The sequence below is a fragment of the Bos mutus genome, chromosome 19, assembly GCF_027580195.1.
Source record: "Bos mutus isolate GX-2022 chromosome 19, NWIPB_WYAK_1.1, whole genome shotgun sequence".
Lineage (NCBI taxonomy): Eukaryota > Metazoa > Chordata > Mammalia > Artiodactyla > Bovidae > Bos > Bos mutus.
Window position 1 is genome coordinate 50,129,328 of NC_091635.1, and position 19,427 is coordinate 50,148,754.

Genomic DNA, 19,427 nt, shown 5'->3' on the forward strand with positions numbered 1-19,427 from the left:
TGGAGGTAACTCAGTTAGAGTGTAGAGATTTTAGCTAACCCCCTGGCAGCCACATCCCAACACAGCTGTGTTATCCTGTGTTGTTTTTCAGTCGCTAAGTCATATCCGACTCTTTGTGACCCCATGGACTGCAGCATGCCAGGCTCCCCTGTCCTTCACTATCTCCTGAAGTTTGCTCAAACTCATGTCCATTGAGTCGATGATACCATCCAACCATCTCATCCTCTGTCACCCCCTTCTCCTCCTGCCCTCAATCTTTCCCAGCATCAGGGTCTTTTCAAATGAGTCAGTTCTTCACATCAGGTGGTCAAATATTGGAGTTTCAGCTTCAGCATCAGTCCTTCCAATGAATATTCAGGACTGATTTCCTTTAGGATGGACTGGTTGGATCTCCTTGCAGACCAAGGGACTCTCAAGAGTCTTCTCCAGGACCACAATTCATAAGCATCAATTCTTTGGCACTCAGCCTTTTTTATGGTTCACCTCTCACATCAGTACATGACTTCTGGAAACACCATAGCTTTGACTGTATGGTCCTTTGTCAGCAAAGTGATGTCTCTCCTTTTTAATATGCTGTCTAGGTTTGTTATCCTATGCTTGTTGCCATATGTAAAATAATTTTCTTTGAGGATTTTAAGGGAGTGGCTCAAATTTTTGTATCAATTGATATCTTTTAAGGAAGGCAACGATTCTATTCATGAATTTGAAGATTCTTAAAACTCTTCAGCTTCCTTTTTTAACCTTTTATTTTGTATTTGAGTGTCACTAAAATATAGTTGTGATAGTTTCAGGTGCACAGCAGAGCAACCCAGTCATATACATGTATCCATTCTCCGCCAAACTCCCCTCCCATCAACTTTGAGCAGTTTCCTGTGCTATACACTAGGTTCTCATTAGTTATCTGCTTTATACATAGTATATATGTTAGCCTCTGTCTCTCAACTCATCCCACTTCTCCTTCCCCACCTTGGTGTCTATATACTTGTTCTCTTCATCTGTTGCTCTACTTCTGCTTTGCAAATAGCTTCCTATGTACCATTTTTCTAGATTCCACATACACTTTTCAGATGTCAAAGGATTCAGCATAATTTGTTTTGTGTCTTCTCTCGTTCCATTTCATTTGCCCCTTTGTAAATGAATATCCGTTTTTCAACCCCTTGTTTAAAAGCTGTTGAAAACCACACAAAGAGAAGAAGGGGTCCAGAGTGTAGAGAATACTGTGCTTTAAGTCTTTTGAAAGAGCCTTAGGGACTGCAGTTCACCCATTTGCCTTGTTTTAGAGTGAATGGTTCTTTAATGGACTGGGCTATTCCAGCATTGCCGATTTAAAGTCTGTTGTAGCATGGGACAGTTTTGATGCTGGTAACATATGTGAATTAAATTCAATTGCATTGCAGGATCCAGCCAGTCCGCTCTGACCCAGTCAGCATGCCAGGGTCATCCCGTCCAGTGTCTGATCGAAGGGGAATTTCCACCGTGATTGATGCTGCCTCAGGTAGAAGACTGCATACAAAATGTTTAATGGCTTTTTCCCCCATGCCTTTTTAACTTCTTTTCTTGCAAATGTAGATATTGTATATTTCTTGCCATCTTTCTCTTCTCTTGGGGAAGGAGGATGAGGAGGGATGGCTGCGTGTGAGCAAGCAAGTGTGCGTGCACATGAGTGTGGCAAGTTGTGTGTGTGTTTGTGTATTAAAACAATACTGTGCCTACATTTGTTGCTAAACAATGCCATGCATTTAAATATTGTTAAGGTTGGTGAATGATACCATGGAGTTGGCACTTGATTAAATGTAATGAACACAGTATTGAAGGCTACAGGGTTGATGACTGTTTTGGCCTTTGATCTCTCAAATGTGGAAAAGCAACCTTGACAGAGAACGTAAATACAATATATGGATTCAATTTACTCAACCTGTGGAGTATCAAAGTGCCTGATCTGTGGAAGCAGAGAGTCCAACTGCTATAGCCTAAATGGCTTTATTATTGAAAGCATGAAATTTAGAAATTCATTAACTTAAGTCCGTCTAAAACAGTTATTAACTTCCTATCCTTGGAACCAAGCCACGGATATGTATCCTTGGTACCTGGAAATAGGTCTTTGCCTCTATAGGTGATGGTTGCTAAATTAATATTGTAAAATTGTTTTTGGCCCCATCTGCCAAATAACAGAACTGTTTTCCATGATACATTTTCTCATCTCTAAATGCAGTGATAACAAAAGTAAGGACAGTGATGCTTTCTATATGGCACAGCTGTGGAGCATCTGAAACTTGCATACAGCAGGGTTTCATCAAAAAAAAGTCTCTTACAAGTAGAATTATTAAACACCCGGCATTAGTCAAACAGTTGAGTCAGAGAGGATTTTAATCTATAGCAATTTCAAAATCCCTGGAGACAGCTGATCTGATTGAGGCTTAAACTGTGAAAGAAAATGGAAACAAACACAAAACTGATTTGTGAAGGCCACTTTTAGAAGACCAAAGCTTCTGTTTCTGATTCTGTCTCCGGACGTTTCGAAGTTTGAAAGCTAATGGGTTTTGTACTTTTCCTTGGCTTTCTGAGCTGTTTGTCAGTGGATTGCACTTTGTGTCTGAGCGCACGGTCCACGTTGAGGGCTGTGCTTTCATCCGTAGTGTAAACTTGTATTTTAGAGGACTCATACTTGTTCCTCAGCTTTAGCTTGGCAACCAGGGTTGTCCCCTGGAAACCAGCACAGCAATATCTAAGGTCCCTAGACTTGCACTGCAAGAGATATTGAGATAGGTGACCTAATAAATCTTTTTGATAGTTTCGGTCTGAGAATGCTTAACAGATCCTGTTCATATGGAATTATCATTTACAACTGTGAATCCTGGAAATGATATATTTTAACCTGAAGTGTTTTATTCAAGATTACAGTAGCAGGCTTTGTTGATTGGGGGGTTTGTTTTTTTATATTATTAAACTGCCATATTATTAGAGTCAAGTAACTGGCCGTTGGTTAGATGAAATGCACGTCACTAAAGCAGTTGCCATGTGTATTATTAAATGTGCCATATTCAATGCTATAGTCTGGGGAAAGACTATATATATCATATAGCACTGTCTCAACTTTAGCTCTTTATAAAGTTCTCTCATGCCACAGAGAGGAATTTCAATGAACTATTGATTCCATAATTTTGTTTAACTCTGCTGCAAGAAGAGTTTCCTGTTGATGTTTGAGTAAGGAATAGATCGTACGTCTTGATTTATCAACACTTAGGTTTCCATCAGTGAAACACACAGCAGATTCTCGGATGTTGTTCTCCCAGCTCTGAGCCTCTGCTTGACTTGTCTTTACTTCTTGGTGACTAAGTTCCATTATTTTTCTCAGCCTGTTTTCATTGCAGAAAATCATTAGCCCCTTTCAGAATGACAGCCAGAGCAATGAAATGCGTGTGCTTTCTCTAGCTGAGCTAAAGAACACCATAGATGAGGAATTAGACTTCTGTGAGTTATTTTCCACCTCTCCAATGGTCTGGATCTCTTTCACTGATCACATTTTTTTAAGTGGGCGGATAATATTTTGTTGGCAAAACTTCATCGATTTTGTCTAGTGGGGCCACTGTTGTAACAGTGTTACTTTTCTATTGATTTAACAAGATAAACTATAAATGGTTTGGATTTTTTTTTTAATTTATTTTATTGAAGTACAGTTGATTTACAATGCAGTGTTAATTTCTGCTACACAGCGAAGCGATTCAGTTGTACGTTTCTTTTTCGTGTTCTTTCCCACCGTGGCTTATCGCGGGATACTGACTGCCGTGCCCTGTGCTGTGCAGTAGGACTTTGTTGTTTATCCATTCTCTATATAATAGTTTGCATCTGCTAATCTCAAACTCTGATTTGGGTTCTTTATGAAAAGAGGTTTATAGGGAAATTCTGTTTTAGATTCTTCTATTAACAAGAGTCTAGTTGCTCCTGAACCAGGAAATACGTCTCTGATTATGACCCATGCCTTGGAGTCAGCTGCTTGTTATGAAGATGCTAATCTGGAGTTTTGATTGCCTTTGCTTAGAGAGGTATGACCAGTGTGGCGCCTCCTCTTATCAGGGTTCCTTGCTTTGTGTCTTACCTTTAAACAATTTATACAACTAAACATATTGTCTTTTTAATTGTTCCTGTGGCAGACTTTGTAGCTATCCCTTTATTTTAGTGACAGCTCTTGCTCTGTCTAAACTAGTGGTGGTGTAATTATTGTTCATCAAATTACTTTTCAAAGGAGTAGAATTTAAAAATACAACTTGATATGATCAGATCTTCTGATGGCTATGACCATCTTCAAAGTGAAAATATTATTTTCACCTTGGATCTGTATGTTCTGCTTTCAGTATCTGTGTGTCCCGCAGTATTACTCTACTGAAACGAAAATCCCTAGTGGGACATTGTGCCACTCTTGCTGGCAAATTCTTACAGAGATTCTTGATTAGGTGGTATGTTTGTGCTTCACTCCTTCACACAGAGATGTATTAAACTACAAGTTTTTCACTTATTAACTTAGATGATTTAGGCATAGTGTAAATTCCATACCTTTAGGTACCTGTGAACAAGTTTCTTGCTGTCTCTTTATATACGTATATTTTAGACTTAGCAGATCTATAATTGTTTTATATGTAGATGTTACTTCCCATGTCGTGTTTCCTCTGATATTTGGAGACTGAAAAAAATACTACCCTGCCTCAGATTTCGAAGTTAATTGTCAGAGGTTCCCTTCTTGTCTAAGGAGAATGCCATTCTGGAAATGGACTTCATAGATTTGCCTATACACACAGGCTACCCAGAAAAATGAGATCTGAAGAAACTGCTCCATTTTTCCTATCCAACTGATTAACATCAGCATCTGAATCAGACAGTATTTCTAGACAATGCATGTCATGATTACTTCCTGTTTTCCCCTTTGTACTTTTCTTTTGGTTAGGTATCTAAGAATTTCTTGCTTTTGTTTGTCCTTTGTAACCCGTGTCCTTCTGGTAAAGGTGTAGGGCTGAAAGGGCAGGAAGGTAGAAATAGTGTCAGGGTCCTGTTCAAACTTTGTTTCCCACTTGGGTGGCTGCAGTTCTTGTTCCAAGATGTGCAGGCTGCATAACTTGTTGGATAACTTAATAACAGCTCTAATTGCTGGTGAGTCATCCACGCAGAGCCTGGAAAGATCTGGTTCGTCCTAAGTTTGTTTGTCCTCGTTTGTAGTTTTACTATGGAAATTGGTGTTTACCAAGAAAGAACTCAAAGCAACTGAGATTCAAAGACAAACTTATGCCCCACTTGTATGAAGAGCAGACATCTTTGTCAGACTCTACTAAAGTAAACATTTTATAGAGAAAATGTTATTAGAAGTGGTGAGAGCAGCTTGGGTGTACATTCCTGAGCAGTTGACAGGAGGGGAAGGGAAGCTGTGACAGAGCAGTAAAACAAGTTCTTGTTCTTTCCAGCAGGCTTTGATACATCAGGTATTGGTGCTACCTCACACACTCCACTAAACAGGGACAGAGTTGCAGATCTGGTATTTGTTGCTGTTCTTGACTCAAGAGAAATGTTCTTTTTTCTGTACAACTGGAGTCATCTAAATGATTTCTAAGGACTTAATTAACTCAGGCTTTCAGCACCCAATTCTTGCAGATATCTAAATAATTTGTTTGCTTGAAGAAAACCCAAACTGGTTTGATTTTATTGATTTTATAATGGTCAATTGTGCCTACTTTGTGTATTTGGCATTTTGTGCTGCTGCTGCTAAGTCACTTCAGTCGTGTCCAACTCTGTGCGACCCCACAGATGGCAGCCCACCAGGCTCCCCCGTCCCTGGGATTCTCCAGGCGAGAACACTGGAGTGGGTTGCCATTTCCTTAAAAGAAATTATACCTATTAGAAAAGTATGGTTGGGTAGACAACAAGGATATTATTACAGCAGCCAAATCTCTGCTGGAGAGAGATTCTTATGGAGGCATGGTTTTATCTTACAGAGATTTCTCTGATGCACTGGGGGAACTATATTCCTAAGGGCTATATTTCATGTGTCTATAGTTGCCATTCCAATCAGAGGCATACAGACTTTGTTATTGTATCTTAAAGCCATCAGGGGCATAAGAGATGCTGGTGGTAAGAGCAAAGGGATTTATAAGAAACACCGTTCAGTCTACCGTGGTGAGGTCACTTAGCTCCATGATTTTCATAACTAGAACAGGTGATAGACACACCATGGTCTTATAGTCATGGTCTTGAGCTCTTGCTGAAACCTTCAATAAGGCATGTTTCCTACCTAGCCATTCTTCTCTGCCTCTGTGAAAAGAATGCAAGGGACTTCCCTCGTGGTCCAGTGGTTAAGACTCCCTGTTTCCACTGCCGTGGGCACGGGTTCAATCCCAGATCAGGGAATAAGACCCCACATGCCATGCAGGATGGCCAAAAGACAAAAGAAAAAAAAAAGAATTTTTTTCCCTTTATAAAAATTTGCTGTACCTTTTTGGGCAGGAATATGTTCAAATTATTTCCTAAAATAACTCCCAAATATAAAGGCTATAAAGTTCTTTTGAAATGTTGAGCTATTTCTTTGAATAGATGATATGGTTTTCATTTAATAGAGTTCCAGATAGTCTTTGTGATTATAAGGTGACGAAAACTCCAGGCATACTTGTACCTTGGGTATTCAAAGCCTTTGTGGAATCAGTAAGAGGATTAGGGATGAGGGTGAAATTAAAAGAAGGCTTAGTCCTGACCTGTGAACAGAGTCCCTTAGAGGGGGAAAAAGGAGGTCAGTAATTTTACTGTGACACTATTTATACTTTGAACAGTAAATATTCAAACTAAGATAATTAAGGTTGGCTTTTTCATTAGAAAAGAGGAAGTCTGTGCCTTATTTCAGCTCTCATCTAGTGAACACCTACTGCCTCTATAGAATCAAAAGTAAATTATAGAGATTAAGAACATAGGGAAAAGAGTTGATTTCCCATCACAAAAGTGCTCAGTCACATCTCTCTCCTCCTGATTTAAATACTCCTCTCATTCTTCTTTCTAATATTTATAGGATGTTAGAAGATGAAATTCAAGTTAACAGTGTGGAAAATTTTAGCTCAGCACAATTAAGGAAAAAATGATTGCCCCACTTGAAGATGAAAAAACTGTAAACAGAAGTAGAAGAAGCTGTTGGGAAAGTTTTTTTCTGATGACACATTGCTTCTTTGAATAAATCTTTGTGTCAGCTGAAAGCTCGCCTTGGCTTTCTCTGTTGCAAGCACCAAGTCCATGACATGCCTTTAAGTCTTTCCTAAGCGTTTGGAGAAGGAATTGATGGAATTCTCCCTACTGTTGATATACCAGGGTACCACATTATTTACATGAGACTTTTGGGCCAAAAGACCCAACTTTTCTTTTTTGTACCGTTATTACTACATCTTGAATACAAGGCTGGACTGTTTATGTAGTCTGTTGCCTGAGACTGTGGTGGCAGAGGGACAATATTGGGGGCAGTATTAGAATTTGTTTAAGTCTGAACCGGGGATTCCATTTGTCTTAGTGACATTAGTGTCAAACTGTTAGTGCCACACTATTTTAAATTGTGTCCAAGAGCCTGAGCGGCTTATGCTTATAGGTGCCATCTATGAACTTAGAAACAAACAAAGGAGCCTCTCTCCACTGACTGTGTAAGCCCAGTGAGCAATTAAAAAGCAGCCCGGGACCTCACCCGGGCAACTGGTCGGAACCAGAGCTTGTGGCATTCCCCTGGATATTGTTGAAAACTGTCAGAGAAAAACTAAAGCAAATAATCAAAGTGGAAATAATTGTTCCTGGGAACAGTTTTGTTTTTGAAGCTTGAGGCAGTGGAAGGAATAGTGACTAGTCACTTACAGATCTTTGGTTCTAGTCTCTGCTCTGCCTGAAACTAGCTCTTTAAGAAATGGCTTCAAAACCCAGGGCTTACTTCTATAAAATGAAGAAAAGAATTGAAGTAGGTTATTTGCAAAGTTCCTTCTAGCTTGAAAAATTGATACGTGTATACTTTAGATCATCTTTGAAGGATTTTTTTTTAATTAGGGTATGGTTTACATATAGCAAAAATGCACATATCTTAATCATACAGCTTGATCAGTTTTTATACCCAGATAATCACCACTCAGATCAAAGTTAGACTATTTCCATCATTTCAGAAAGTTCCTTTATTCCTCCTCCAGTCAAGACTACCTTTGACCCAGACTATGACTTTTATCATCGTAAATTAGCTTTGTTTATATTGAACTTCAAGTAAATAGAATCATTCTGTACATTCTCTTGCATCTGGCTTCTTTTACTTAATTTAATGTTTTTGAGATTCATTCAAGTATTACAAGTGTCGCTAGTTCATTTTTTTACATTGCAGCATAGTTTGAATATAACACAGTTTATGTATCCATTACTCTGTTGTTTTTAGCTTTTGGCATATTATTAATAAGGCTGCTATAAACTTTGCTGTATAAGTCTTTTTTTGACATAGTCAATTCATATCTTCTGGGCATGTACATAGGATTGGAATCGCTGGCTCAGAAGGTAGGCATGTGTTTAGCTTTATTAGGAACTGCCAAGGAAGTATTCCAAAATGACTATACCATTTTTTCATTCTTAACAGCAGTGTGTGAGCCATTCTAGTGAATGTAAACTGTGGTCTTAATTTGCTTTTCTCTGGTGAATACTGATACTGGGCACCTTGCATGTACTTACTGGAGATTTGGATATCTTTTGCAATGTATTTGTGAAGTCTTTCACCAGTTTTTATTGGGTCTGTTGTCTGTTGAGTTTCAGGGGTTCTTTACTCTGGATGAGGCTTTTTGTTGGATATTTTGCCAGTATGTCCTTTCAATTCATTGCCTTTTCACTTTCTTATTGGTGTTTTTTGACAAGCAGAAATACATTTTTTCCATTATTTTTACTTTTATGTGTTTCAGTGCTTTTCCTTACTAACTATATGGTTCTGGTTTTTGCATTTAGTCTATGAATCTTTTCAAAATATTTTTTATTATGAGATGAGGCAAGGATCAAGGTTCAGTTTCTTCCAGATAAGTGTGTTCCAGTACTGTTCATCAAAAAGATTTTTCCCCCAATGAATTTTGACGATACTTTTTAAAAAAAACCATATTTTTCCTGGATTCTCTATTTTCTTCCATACACACACACACACACACACACACACACACACACACACTCACCCCTGTCTTTTATACCACTATCATACACTATCTTAATAACTAGCTTTTTAGTAAGTTTTGAAATGTAACAAATTAATGTCTCTACTTTTTCCTTTAGTCATTTCTTGGCTATTCTAGAATATAAAATATAGATTAATGTATGTCTTTACATTTCCATGCACGTACATATGCACACACATACCAGCAGATGGTGTGGTCCATGGACCTCTCTGAAAGTGTCCAATACACTTTCAAGGGGTCAGCGAGTGAAAACTATTTTTATAAATATGAATTCATTTTTTGTCTTTTTTTGCCATCTTGACATTCAGTATAGATGGTGCTGAAGCAGTGGTGTATAAACCTGATGGCCTCTTAGCGTGGTAAAAAGCAGTGGCACCAAGCTATGCTCATAGCAGATGCAATTTGCTCATAGTTTAAAAAAAAAGGATATAATTACTTAAGGCTTTCTTGATACAGTAAACATTATTAATTTTATCAAACTTTAGAAGCTAATAAATTTTATTAGATTTTCATGTTTGTGTACTTTTTAATGTTCTATGTATCATAATTGAATTAATGCACACTAGTTGTCTTGAGGGAGTTGTGTGTTTGTTTTGCACTGAACTAGCAACTGTTTTCATGGAATGCCATTTTACTTAAAAGAAAAACTGAAACTTCGTTCATTCAGACATTGGTATTTGGTACAAATGTTCTCAAAAATGAACAAAGTAAACATGTCATTTCAAAAAAAACAAACTGACAAATATTTACTACCAATCATAAAATTCTAGTCTTCAATTGAAAATTAGAAATTTGGAAACCATGTATCCACCAGTCTGCATAACAGGTCCCATACTTAAACACATTTCTGATGAGATAGGTGGTGATACTACCTAGTATGATATTTTATGTCATAAAATAAGTCAACATTTGGAAGATATGCAGTATTTTCCAAATGACTGGTCTTATAAAATTATGTATGGTAATGGACTCATTTCAAGTGCAAGACAGAACAAAGGATTTTAATACGACAGATTGCAGAAGTTAATTGGTATGGTTTCAGATATCATTGTAACTAGCACGTTAAGTGTTCTATCAGGGAAGAATATCCCCAGAATCTGATAAGACTCAGAATATGAATACACGCAATCCTTTTCCAATTCCATTTCTGACTTACATCAATATATGGAGAAAAAGCATTTGACAAAATCCAACATTCATTCATGATGGACTCGCATCAAAGTGGGTGTAAGAGAAGCATAATAAAGGCCAGTTTTGAGAAACCCTCCAGTTACATCTATTCAGTGGTAAAAAGCTGAAAGTCTTTCCTTTAAAATCAGGAACAAGACAAGGATCCCCACTCACTCTTACCACTTCTATTTAACATAGTATTGGAAGTCTCAGCCACAGACATCAGACAAGAAAAAGAATTAAAAAGCATCCAAGTTGGAAGGGAAGAAATAAAACTGTCACTGTTTGCAGATTACATGATACTATGTATGAAAAAACTTAGTCTCCATCAAAAAACTATAATAAATGAATTCAGTGAAGTTACAGGATACAAGATGAATATACAGAAATATGTTGCTTATTCTATAGACTAATAATGAACTATAGAGAAATTAATGAAACAATTTAGAATGGATTAAAAGTTGTAAAATGCCTAGAAATAAATTTAACCAATGATATGACCATAGTGGTTAATATCCAAAATATATAGCGCTTACAACTTAATATAAAAACACAATTTAAAAATGGCAATAATTAGCCTCCAATTAAAATAAGTTAGTTTTTTAAAAAAGAAAAAAAAATGTGCAGAAGACCTGAATAGGCATTTTTCCAAAGAAGACATACAGATAGTCAACAACCACATGAAAAAAAGTTCAGCATTGCTATCAAAGTGTAAGTCGCTCAGTCGTGTCCGACTCTTTGCAATCCCATGAACTGTAGCCCGTCAGCCTTCTCAGTCCATGGGATTCGCCAGGCAAGAATACTGGAGTAGGTAGCCATGCCCTTCTCTGGGGATTCCAGACCCAGAGATCGAATCCAGGTCTCCTGCATTGCAGGCAGATTCTTTATTGTCTGAGCCACCAGAAATCAAAGGAGAAATTCAAATCAAAATCACAGTGAGATATCATCTCACAGCTATCAGAAAGGCTATCAATGAAAAATCTAGTCAAAAATAACAAATGTTGGTGATAATATAGAGAAAAGGGCACCCAAGTAGACTGCTGGTGGGGTTCTGGTTTGGTGCAGCCACTACAAAAATGGTATATATTCCTGAGAAAACTAAGACTAGAACTGATCCAGCGGTTCTACTCCTGAGTATATATCTGAAGAAATGAAAATACTAATTCAAAAAGATACATGAACCTCAATGTTCATAGTAGCATTATTCACAGTAACCAAGATAGAGAAGCAGCCTAATTGCCCATCAGCAGATGAATGGATAAAGAAGATGTAGTATGTATGTACAACGGAATGTGACTCAGCCATAATAAAGAATGAAATTCTGCCATTTGCAGAAATGTAGATGAACCTGGAGAGTATTATGCTTAGTGAAATAAGACAGACAAACACTGTATATTATCACTTATATGTGGAATCAAAAAACAAGGCAAATGAATAAAATAGTGGTTACCAGTAAAGAGAGGGAAAGGGAAATGGGCAAGATAGAGGTAGGTGGGTAGATTAAGAGGCACAAACTACTGTGGTGAAATACACAACAAGTATATAGCCATTATTTTGTAATAAGTTTAAACAGAGTATAAAATATTGACTCACCATGTTGTATACCTGAAACTAATATAGTATCATAAATCATCTATACTTCAATAAAAATTCATATAATATACCTCAAAAAAAGAAAGCATGACTATCATTATTTGTAATGTTTCAAAATTAAAATTTTAATGGATTAACACAAAAATGTTTTCAATATTGATAGATATTATCACATACAAAAACTCTTTGGATTCCTATCTTTAAGTACACAAAACGGTCTTAATTCCCCCAAAACAACCATCATATTTATATAATATATATACATGTATGTATGTATTATATGTGTATATCTATATACACACATACTACAGATTAAATGTATATTCATCTCTACAAAAATTTAGATGAGATTTGAGTCATTTTTCATTGAATCTGTGGGTCACATTTAGCAGATTTGACATCCTAACAATATGGACTCTTTCAATACATGAATCTTGTATAGCTATCCATTTATTTTGTTGTTTAGTCGCCAAGTAATGTCCAACTCTTTTGCATCGTCATGGACTGTAGCCCACCAGGCTTCTCTGTTCATGGGATTCCCCAGCCAAGAATACTGGAATGGTTTGCCATTTCCTTCTCCAGGGGATCTTTCCGACCCAGGGATCAAACTCGTGTCTCCTGCATTGGCAGGTGGATTCTTTACCACTGAGCCTCCAGGGAAGCCCGGTGGTCTTCTTTAATTTCTCCTGATGTTTGTTAACTTTTAATGTAGGAGTCTTATGCATATTTTTTAACATTTATTTCAGTCATTTGATGCTTTAATGCTATAATGAATAGCAGGCTTTGTTTTTCAGGATTTTTCCATAGTATATAGTATACAATTTTTTTGGGGGGGGCAGTATATTGAACTAGTATCCAGAATCCGTTATAGATTCATGTATTAATTTTAGTAGATCTGTTTGGATTTTTTGCTCAGCAGTCATGTCATCTACAAATAAAGATGGTTATATTTTTTCCCATCTTTACACCTCATTTCTTTTCCCCCTCATTGTATTCGCTTAGATCTCTAGTATGCTGAGTAGATGTGATGATATTGAAAGTCTTGTCTTCTACGTAATCTTATAGGGAAGTGTTTAACATTTCACTGTTACATATAATGTTAGATGCAGTTGTTGTTTTAAATGAAAACTTAACATTCCTCTATTGTGTCATTCCTATATTGGAACACCTGAATCCTTATATTGTATTATTCCTACATTGGAATAACAAAAAATGGACAAACTCCATAAAAGAGCCCAACTGACTTTCTAAAATTGAAAATATAATTTATTAAATAAATAAATTATTGAATGGGCTTAGCAGCTGACTATATGAAGAGGAAGATAGAATCAGAAATTCAAAAACAAGTCAAAACTTACTTAAACTGAAGTGAAGAAAGAAGAAAATGAAATACAACAAAACTCAGTATGAGAAATGTATGTTGTGGTATTTACCTGCCTAACGTACATGCAGTTGTTAGAGATGGATGGAAAAAAAGCCAGGATAGGGCAAAATAAATAAATGACGGGCTGAATATTTTCTAAAGTTAATTAAAGACATCAACTCCAATTTCAAGGTTAGCTTGCCCCAAGTAGGATAAATACAAAGAAAACCATATCTTGTCATATCAGCACCCTAATAATCCTGAAGTCCACAAATCACAAAGCAATTTTAATTTTTAGCCTACCATGTTTCTTTATTTCTTAGGTTCATATTTGGGTGACAGTTTAACATTTTGACAAAGTTAGAATTATTTTTAAGTTTCTTTGACAGTTTGAGATACCTGTCTCCCATTCCTCTATGAGGAATCGTCAGGATGTTTACCATTAGATGGAAGTAAGAAAATGGGGAACTAGTATTTATTTATAAACAGCTACGTGCCTAACAACGTGTTAGATGTTTTCACATGGTTTATCTCATTTAATCATATTTCATTAGGATCACAGATCCATTTCAGAAATATGCAAAGAGTGGGATTTAAGACACCTAGTTCCTAATACTTAGAAATACTTAGAGTGCATTATGGTGACACCTCAGATAAGTCCAAACCTCTTTTTACCCTGCCTGATCAAATATTCATTTCAAAACACTGTATGCTGAAATGAGCCACGTGGGAGTTGAAGAGAATCAACTATTCAGGTGGTGAAAATGTGTGAATGCAGCTGGCAGATGAAGCTCCAGTGTGATGAATTCCCAGCTTGTCCTTATTGCTTCAGGCAACGACTGACAGGCTGACTGGTCATTGGCTTTCCATTTCTGGCACTGATAGGACTGAAAATACTGAGTGTCACAGATACTTAAAAGCTGTCCCTGTTAGAATGGATACAAACAGTGCTGGAGGGTCCTTCTTGCATAGAGCTGTAATCAATATGGTCTAGAGTTCTTGACCTGAACCTATAATTATCTGGTTGTTGTAAAGGTGGCTTATTGTTACAGAAAATGCTTATATTCAGAACTTTGGGGCTAAGTTGTGAATGGAGCGAAGGAAAATAGAGGCTTTGTCCCTCCTTCTCTCCTTCCTAGTATTTAAGAGGCTATCATAATAACCACAGATCAGGGCATTCTTAAAGGATTAGAACATTGTATCTCTAGGATTTTGGGGTGCTGAAGTTTGAATTTTACCTCTGATGTGAAAGTCATGACTTTAGTGTTTGTAGCTTGTGATTTTTCAAATAACAAAACAGAATTTCTTCTCACTGATTCAAATACTTGGATTAGAAGTGCAACTTAAATCATAACACATTTGAACTTGATCTTTTCCTGCAGCTAAGTGTATGCTGACAAAAAAGAAATTGAGTAAGCGGATGTTACAGCATCCATGATCCATGAATGTGAGTTGAAGGTGGTGACACTGATAGCAATTCTTAAGTTACTCTTTGTACCAGTGTATGTAAGTATATTGTGATCAAGATTAATTTGCCATGTGAAAATAGCAATAGTGCAGTTAGGAAAGGACTTAACAGTCAATGTGGATCCTGATTGCTGTCACCACTTGGTTTAAGACACCTCTGATGGGCATTATTGGGGCTTCCTTGGTGGCTCAAGCAGTAAAGAATCTGCCTGCAGTGCTGGAGACCCAGGTTCAATCTCTGGGTCAGGAAGATCCCGTGAGGAAGGAAATGGCTTACCCATTCCAGTATCCTTGCCTGGAAAATTCCATGGACAAGACAAGCCTGAAGGGCTACAGTCCATGAAGTCGCAGAGTCTGGGTGGGGATGCCTTGAAAAAGAGGGGAAAAGTAATGCTATATAATAGAGGGCTATTTGAAAACAAGGGTTGTCTTTGTATTTCTACATGCTGGGTATTGGTACCTGCCACAGAGCAGATAATCAATATGTGTTGGATTATTGATTTCTGATGAAACATAAGCCTTTAAATATATCACAAAGTATTTAAAACTTAATAATGTTGCTTCTTTGGATTCATTGGAGAGTATATAACTCCATTGCTAACACTAGCAAGTGGGTACTCTTTGTACCCCCTTCTGATGTCTATGTTCAAGGTCAGGAGGGGCGGCCGTGAGGAGACACCCTTGTCCAAGGTAAGGAGCAGCAGCTGCGCTTTGCTGGAGCAGCCGTGAAGAGATACCCCATGTCCAAGGTAAGAGAAACCCAAGTAAGACGGTAGGTGTTGCGAGAGGGCATCAGAGGGCAGACACACTGAAACCATAATCACAGAAAACTGGCCAATCTGATCACATGGACCACACACAGCCTTGTCTAACTCAATGAAACTAAGCCATGCTGTGTGGGGCCACCCAAGACGGATGGGTCGTGGTGGAGAGGTCTGACAGAATGTGGTCCACTGGAGAAGGGAATGGCAAACCACTTCAGTATTCTTGCCTTGAGAACCCCATGAACAGTATGAAAAGGCAAAATGATAGGATACTGAAAGAGGAACTCCCCAGGTCAGTAGGTGCCCAATATGCTACTGGAGATCAGTGGAGAAATAACTCCAGAAAGAATGAAGGGATGGAGCCAAAGCAAAAAGAATACCCAGCTGTGGATGGGACTGGTGATAGAAGCAAAGTCCAATGCTGTAAAGAGCAATATTGCATAGGAACCTGGAATGTCAGGTCCATGAATCAAGGCAAATTGGAAGTGGTCAAAAAAGAGATGGCAAGAGTGAACGTCAACATTCTAGGAATCAGCGAACTGAAATGGACTGGAATGGGTGAATTTAACTCAGATGACCATTATATCTACTACCGCGGGCAGGAATCCCTTAGAAGAAATGGAGTAGCCATCGTGGTCAACAAGAGTCTGAAATGCAGTACTTGGATGCAATCTCAAAAACGACAGAATGATCTCTGTTCGTTTCCAAGGCAAACCATTCAATATCCTGGTAATCCAAGCCTATGCCCCAACCAGTAATGCTGAAGAAGCTGAAGTTGAATGGTTCTATGAAGACCTACAAGACCTTCTAGAACGAACACCCAAAAAAGATGTCCTTTTCATTGCAGGGGACTGGAATGCAAAAATAAGAAGTTAAGAAACACCTGGAGTAACAGGCAGATTTGGCCTTGGAGTATGGAATGAAGCAGGGCAAAGGCTAATAGAGTTTTGCCAAGGGAACGCACTGGTCATAGCAAACACCCTCTTCCAACAACACAAGAGAAGACTCTACACATGGACATTACCAGATGGTCAACACTGAAATCAGATTGATTATATTCTTTACAGCCAAAGATGGAGAAGCTCTATACAGTCAGCAAAAACAAGACCAGGAGCTGACTGTGGCTCAGATCATGAACTCCTTATTGCCAAATTCAGACTTAAATTGAAGAAAGTAGGGAAAACCACTAGACTATTCAGGTATGACCTAAAGCAAATCCCTTATGATTATACAGTGGAAGTGCGAAATAGATTTAAGGGACTAGATCTGATAGACAGAGTGCCTGATGAACTATGGACGGAGGTTCGTGACATTGTACAGGAGACAGGGATCAAGACCATCCCCATGGAAAAGAAATGCAAAAAAGCAAAATGGCTGTCTGGGGAGGCCTTACAAATAGCTGTGAAAAGAAGAGAAGCGAAAAGCAAAGGAGAAAAGGAAAGATATAAGCATCTGAATGCAGGGTTCTAAAGAATAGCAAGGAAAGATAAGAAAGCCTTCTTCAGCGATCAATGCAATGAAATGGAGGAAAACAACAGAATGGGAAAGACTAGAGATCTCTTCATGAAAATTAGAGATACCAAGGGAACATTTCATGCAAAGATGGGCTCAATAAAGGACAGAAATGGTATGGACCTAACAGAAGCAGCAGATATTAAAAAGAGGTGGCAAGAATACACAGAAGAACTGTACAAAAAAGAGCTTCACGACCCAGATAATCACAATGGTGTGATCACTCACCTAGAGCCAGACATCCTGGAATATGAAGTCAAATGGGCCTTAGAAAGCATCACTACGAACAAAGCTAGTGGAGGTGATGGAATTCCAGTTGAGCTATTTCAAATCCTTAAAGACGATGCTGTGAAAGTGCTGCACTCAATATGCTAGCAAATTTGGAAAAGTCATCAGTCGCCACAGGACTGGAAAAGGTCAGTTTTCATTCCAATCCCAGAGAAAGGCAATGCCAAAAAGAATGTTCAAACTACCACACAATTGCACTCATCTCACACGCTAGTAAAGTAATGCTCAAAATTCTGCAATACGTGAACCATGAACTTGCAGATGTTCAAACTGGTTTTACAAAAGGCAGAGGAACCAGAGATCAAATTGCCAACATCCGCTGGATCATGGAAAAAGCAGGAGAGTTCCAGAAAAACATCTGTTTCTGCTTTATTGACTATGCCAAAGCCTTTGACTGTGTGCATCACAATAAACTGTGGAAAATTCTGAAAGAGATGGGAATACCAGACCACCTGATCTGCCTCTTGAGAAACCTATATGCAGGTCAGGAAGCAATAGTTAGAACTGGACATGGAAGAACAGACGGGTTCCAAATAGGAAAAGGAGTATGTCAAGGCTGTATATTGTCACCCTGCTTATTTAACGTCTGTGCAGAGTACATCATGAGAAACACGGGCTGGAAGAAGCACAAGCTGGAATCAAGATTGCCAGGAGAAATATCAAAAACCTCAGATATGCAGATGACACTACCCTTATGGCAGAAAGTGAAGAAGAACTAAAACGCCTCTTAATGAAAGTGATAGACGAGAGTGAAAAAGTTGGCTTAAAGCTCAACATTCAGGAAACTAAGATTATGGTATCTGATCCCATTACTTCATGGCAGATAGATGGGGAAACAGTGTCAGAATTTATTTTTTTGGGCTCCAAAATCACTGCGGATGGTGATTGCAGCCATGAAATTAAAAGACGCTTACTCCTTGTAAGGAAAGTTATGACCAACCTAGATAGCGTATTAAAAAGCAGAGACATTACTTTGCCAACAAAGGTCTGTCTAGTCAAGGCTATGGTTTTTCCAGTGGTCATGTATGGATGTGATAGTTGGACTGTGAAGAAAGCTGAGCGCTGAAGAATTGATGCTTTTGAACTGTGGTGTTGGAGAAGACTCTTGAGAGTCCCTTGTACTGCAAGGAGATCCAACCAGTCCTTTCTAAAGGAGATCAGTCCTGGGTGTTCTTTGGAAGAAATGATGCTAAAGCTGAAACTCCAGTACTCTGGCCACCTCATGCGAAGAGTTGTCTCATTGGAAAAGACCCTGATGATGAGAGGGATTGGGGGCAGGAGGAGAAGGGGACGACAGAGGATGAGATGGCTGGATGGAATCACTGACTTGATGGACATGAGTCTGGGTGAACTCTGGCAGTTGGTGATGGACAGGGAGGCCTGGCGTGCTGCGATTCATGGGGTCGCAAAGAGTCGGACACGACTGAGTGACTGAACTGAACTAAATGTTGCATCTTTGTGTATATATTACCTCTTTAAACCCAGAAAAGAGAATCTTGACCTAGAATTCTTTGTTTCAGTTGCTATTATGTTTATGATCACTATTCCTTTGTTTGAGCCCTGGGTAAATTGTGTGATCTGTTGGCCTATTTTGTAGAGTGTTTCAAATGATCTTTTCATGTCATTTTTTTCTTAAAAAACAAAAAAAAATGTTTGTGTAGCACGTTTCCCCTCTTTGATAGCTTTTACATAACCAAATAATAAAGTATAAGGCGATTATGACCTTCAAGTCAGGTTTGCTTTAGTTTTGTTAGACTGGCATGGAAATTTGTGTTTGAAGGTTATGTTTATAAAACATTAGCTGGGCAATTCCTGCATCCCTAGATCTGTTGTCAGGCATGTAAACTTGAAAGTAATGGACTCAACTTTTGTCTTCTGGTCATACTAGGCTAACTTCCACATGTGTTGCTGTGGGGGTATTTGGGACTGTCTTTTTAGTTAGCTCCTCTTGTACATGGGCCCAGGATATTCACATATAGGGATTTGACCTAAATTCCATTAAACCAAAAAGGTTTGTTTTGAGTTGCTACCATTTTGCTAATGCCATTGCAGACTTGTGAGTTGTAGTTGAACCCTCGG

At 38.2% G+C, this 19,427-nt stretch overlaps 1 protein-coding gene across 9 annotated transcripts in view; it reads left to right on the top strand.

Annotated features, from left to right (window-relative positions):
* The window catches only part of BCAS3 (BCAS3 microtubule associated cell migration factor), a 595,190-nt gene that overhangs the window by 311,351 nt on the left and 264,412 nt on the right, over positions 1–19,427 (top strand). For all 9 annotated transcript variants that reach the window (XM_070390544.1, XM_070390541.1, XM_070390545.1 and 6 more), the window contains one exon: positions 1,398–1,495. In XM_070390544.1, the coding sequence (XP_070246645.1) occupies positions 1,398–1,495 (98 nt within the window). The remainder of the gene's footprint in view (positions 1–1,397; positions 1,496–19,427) is intronic.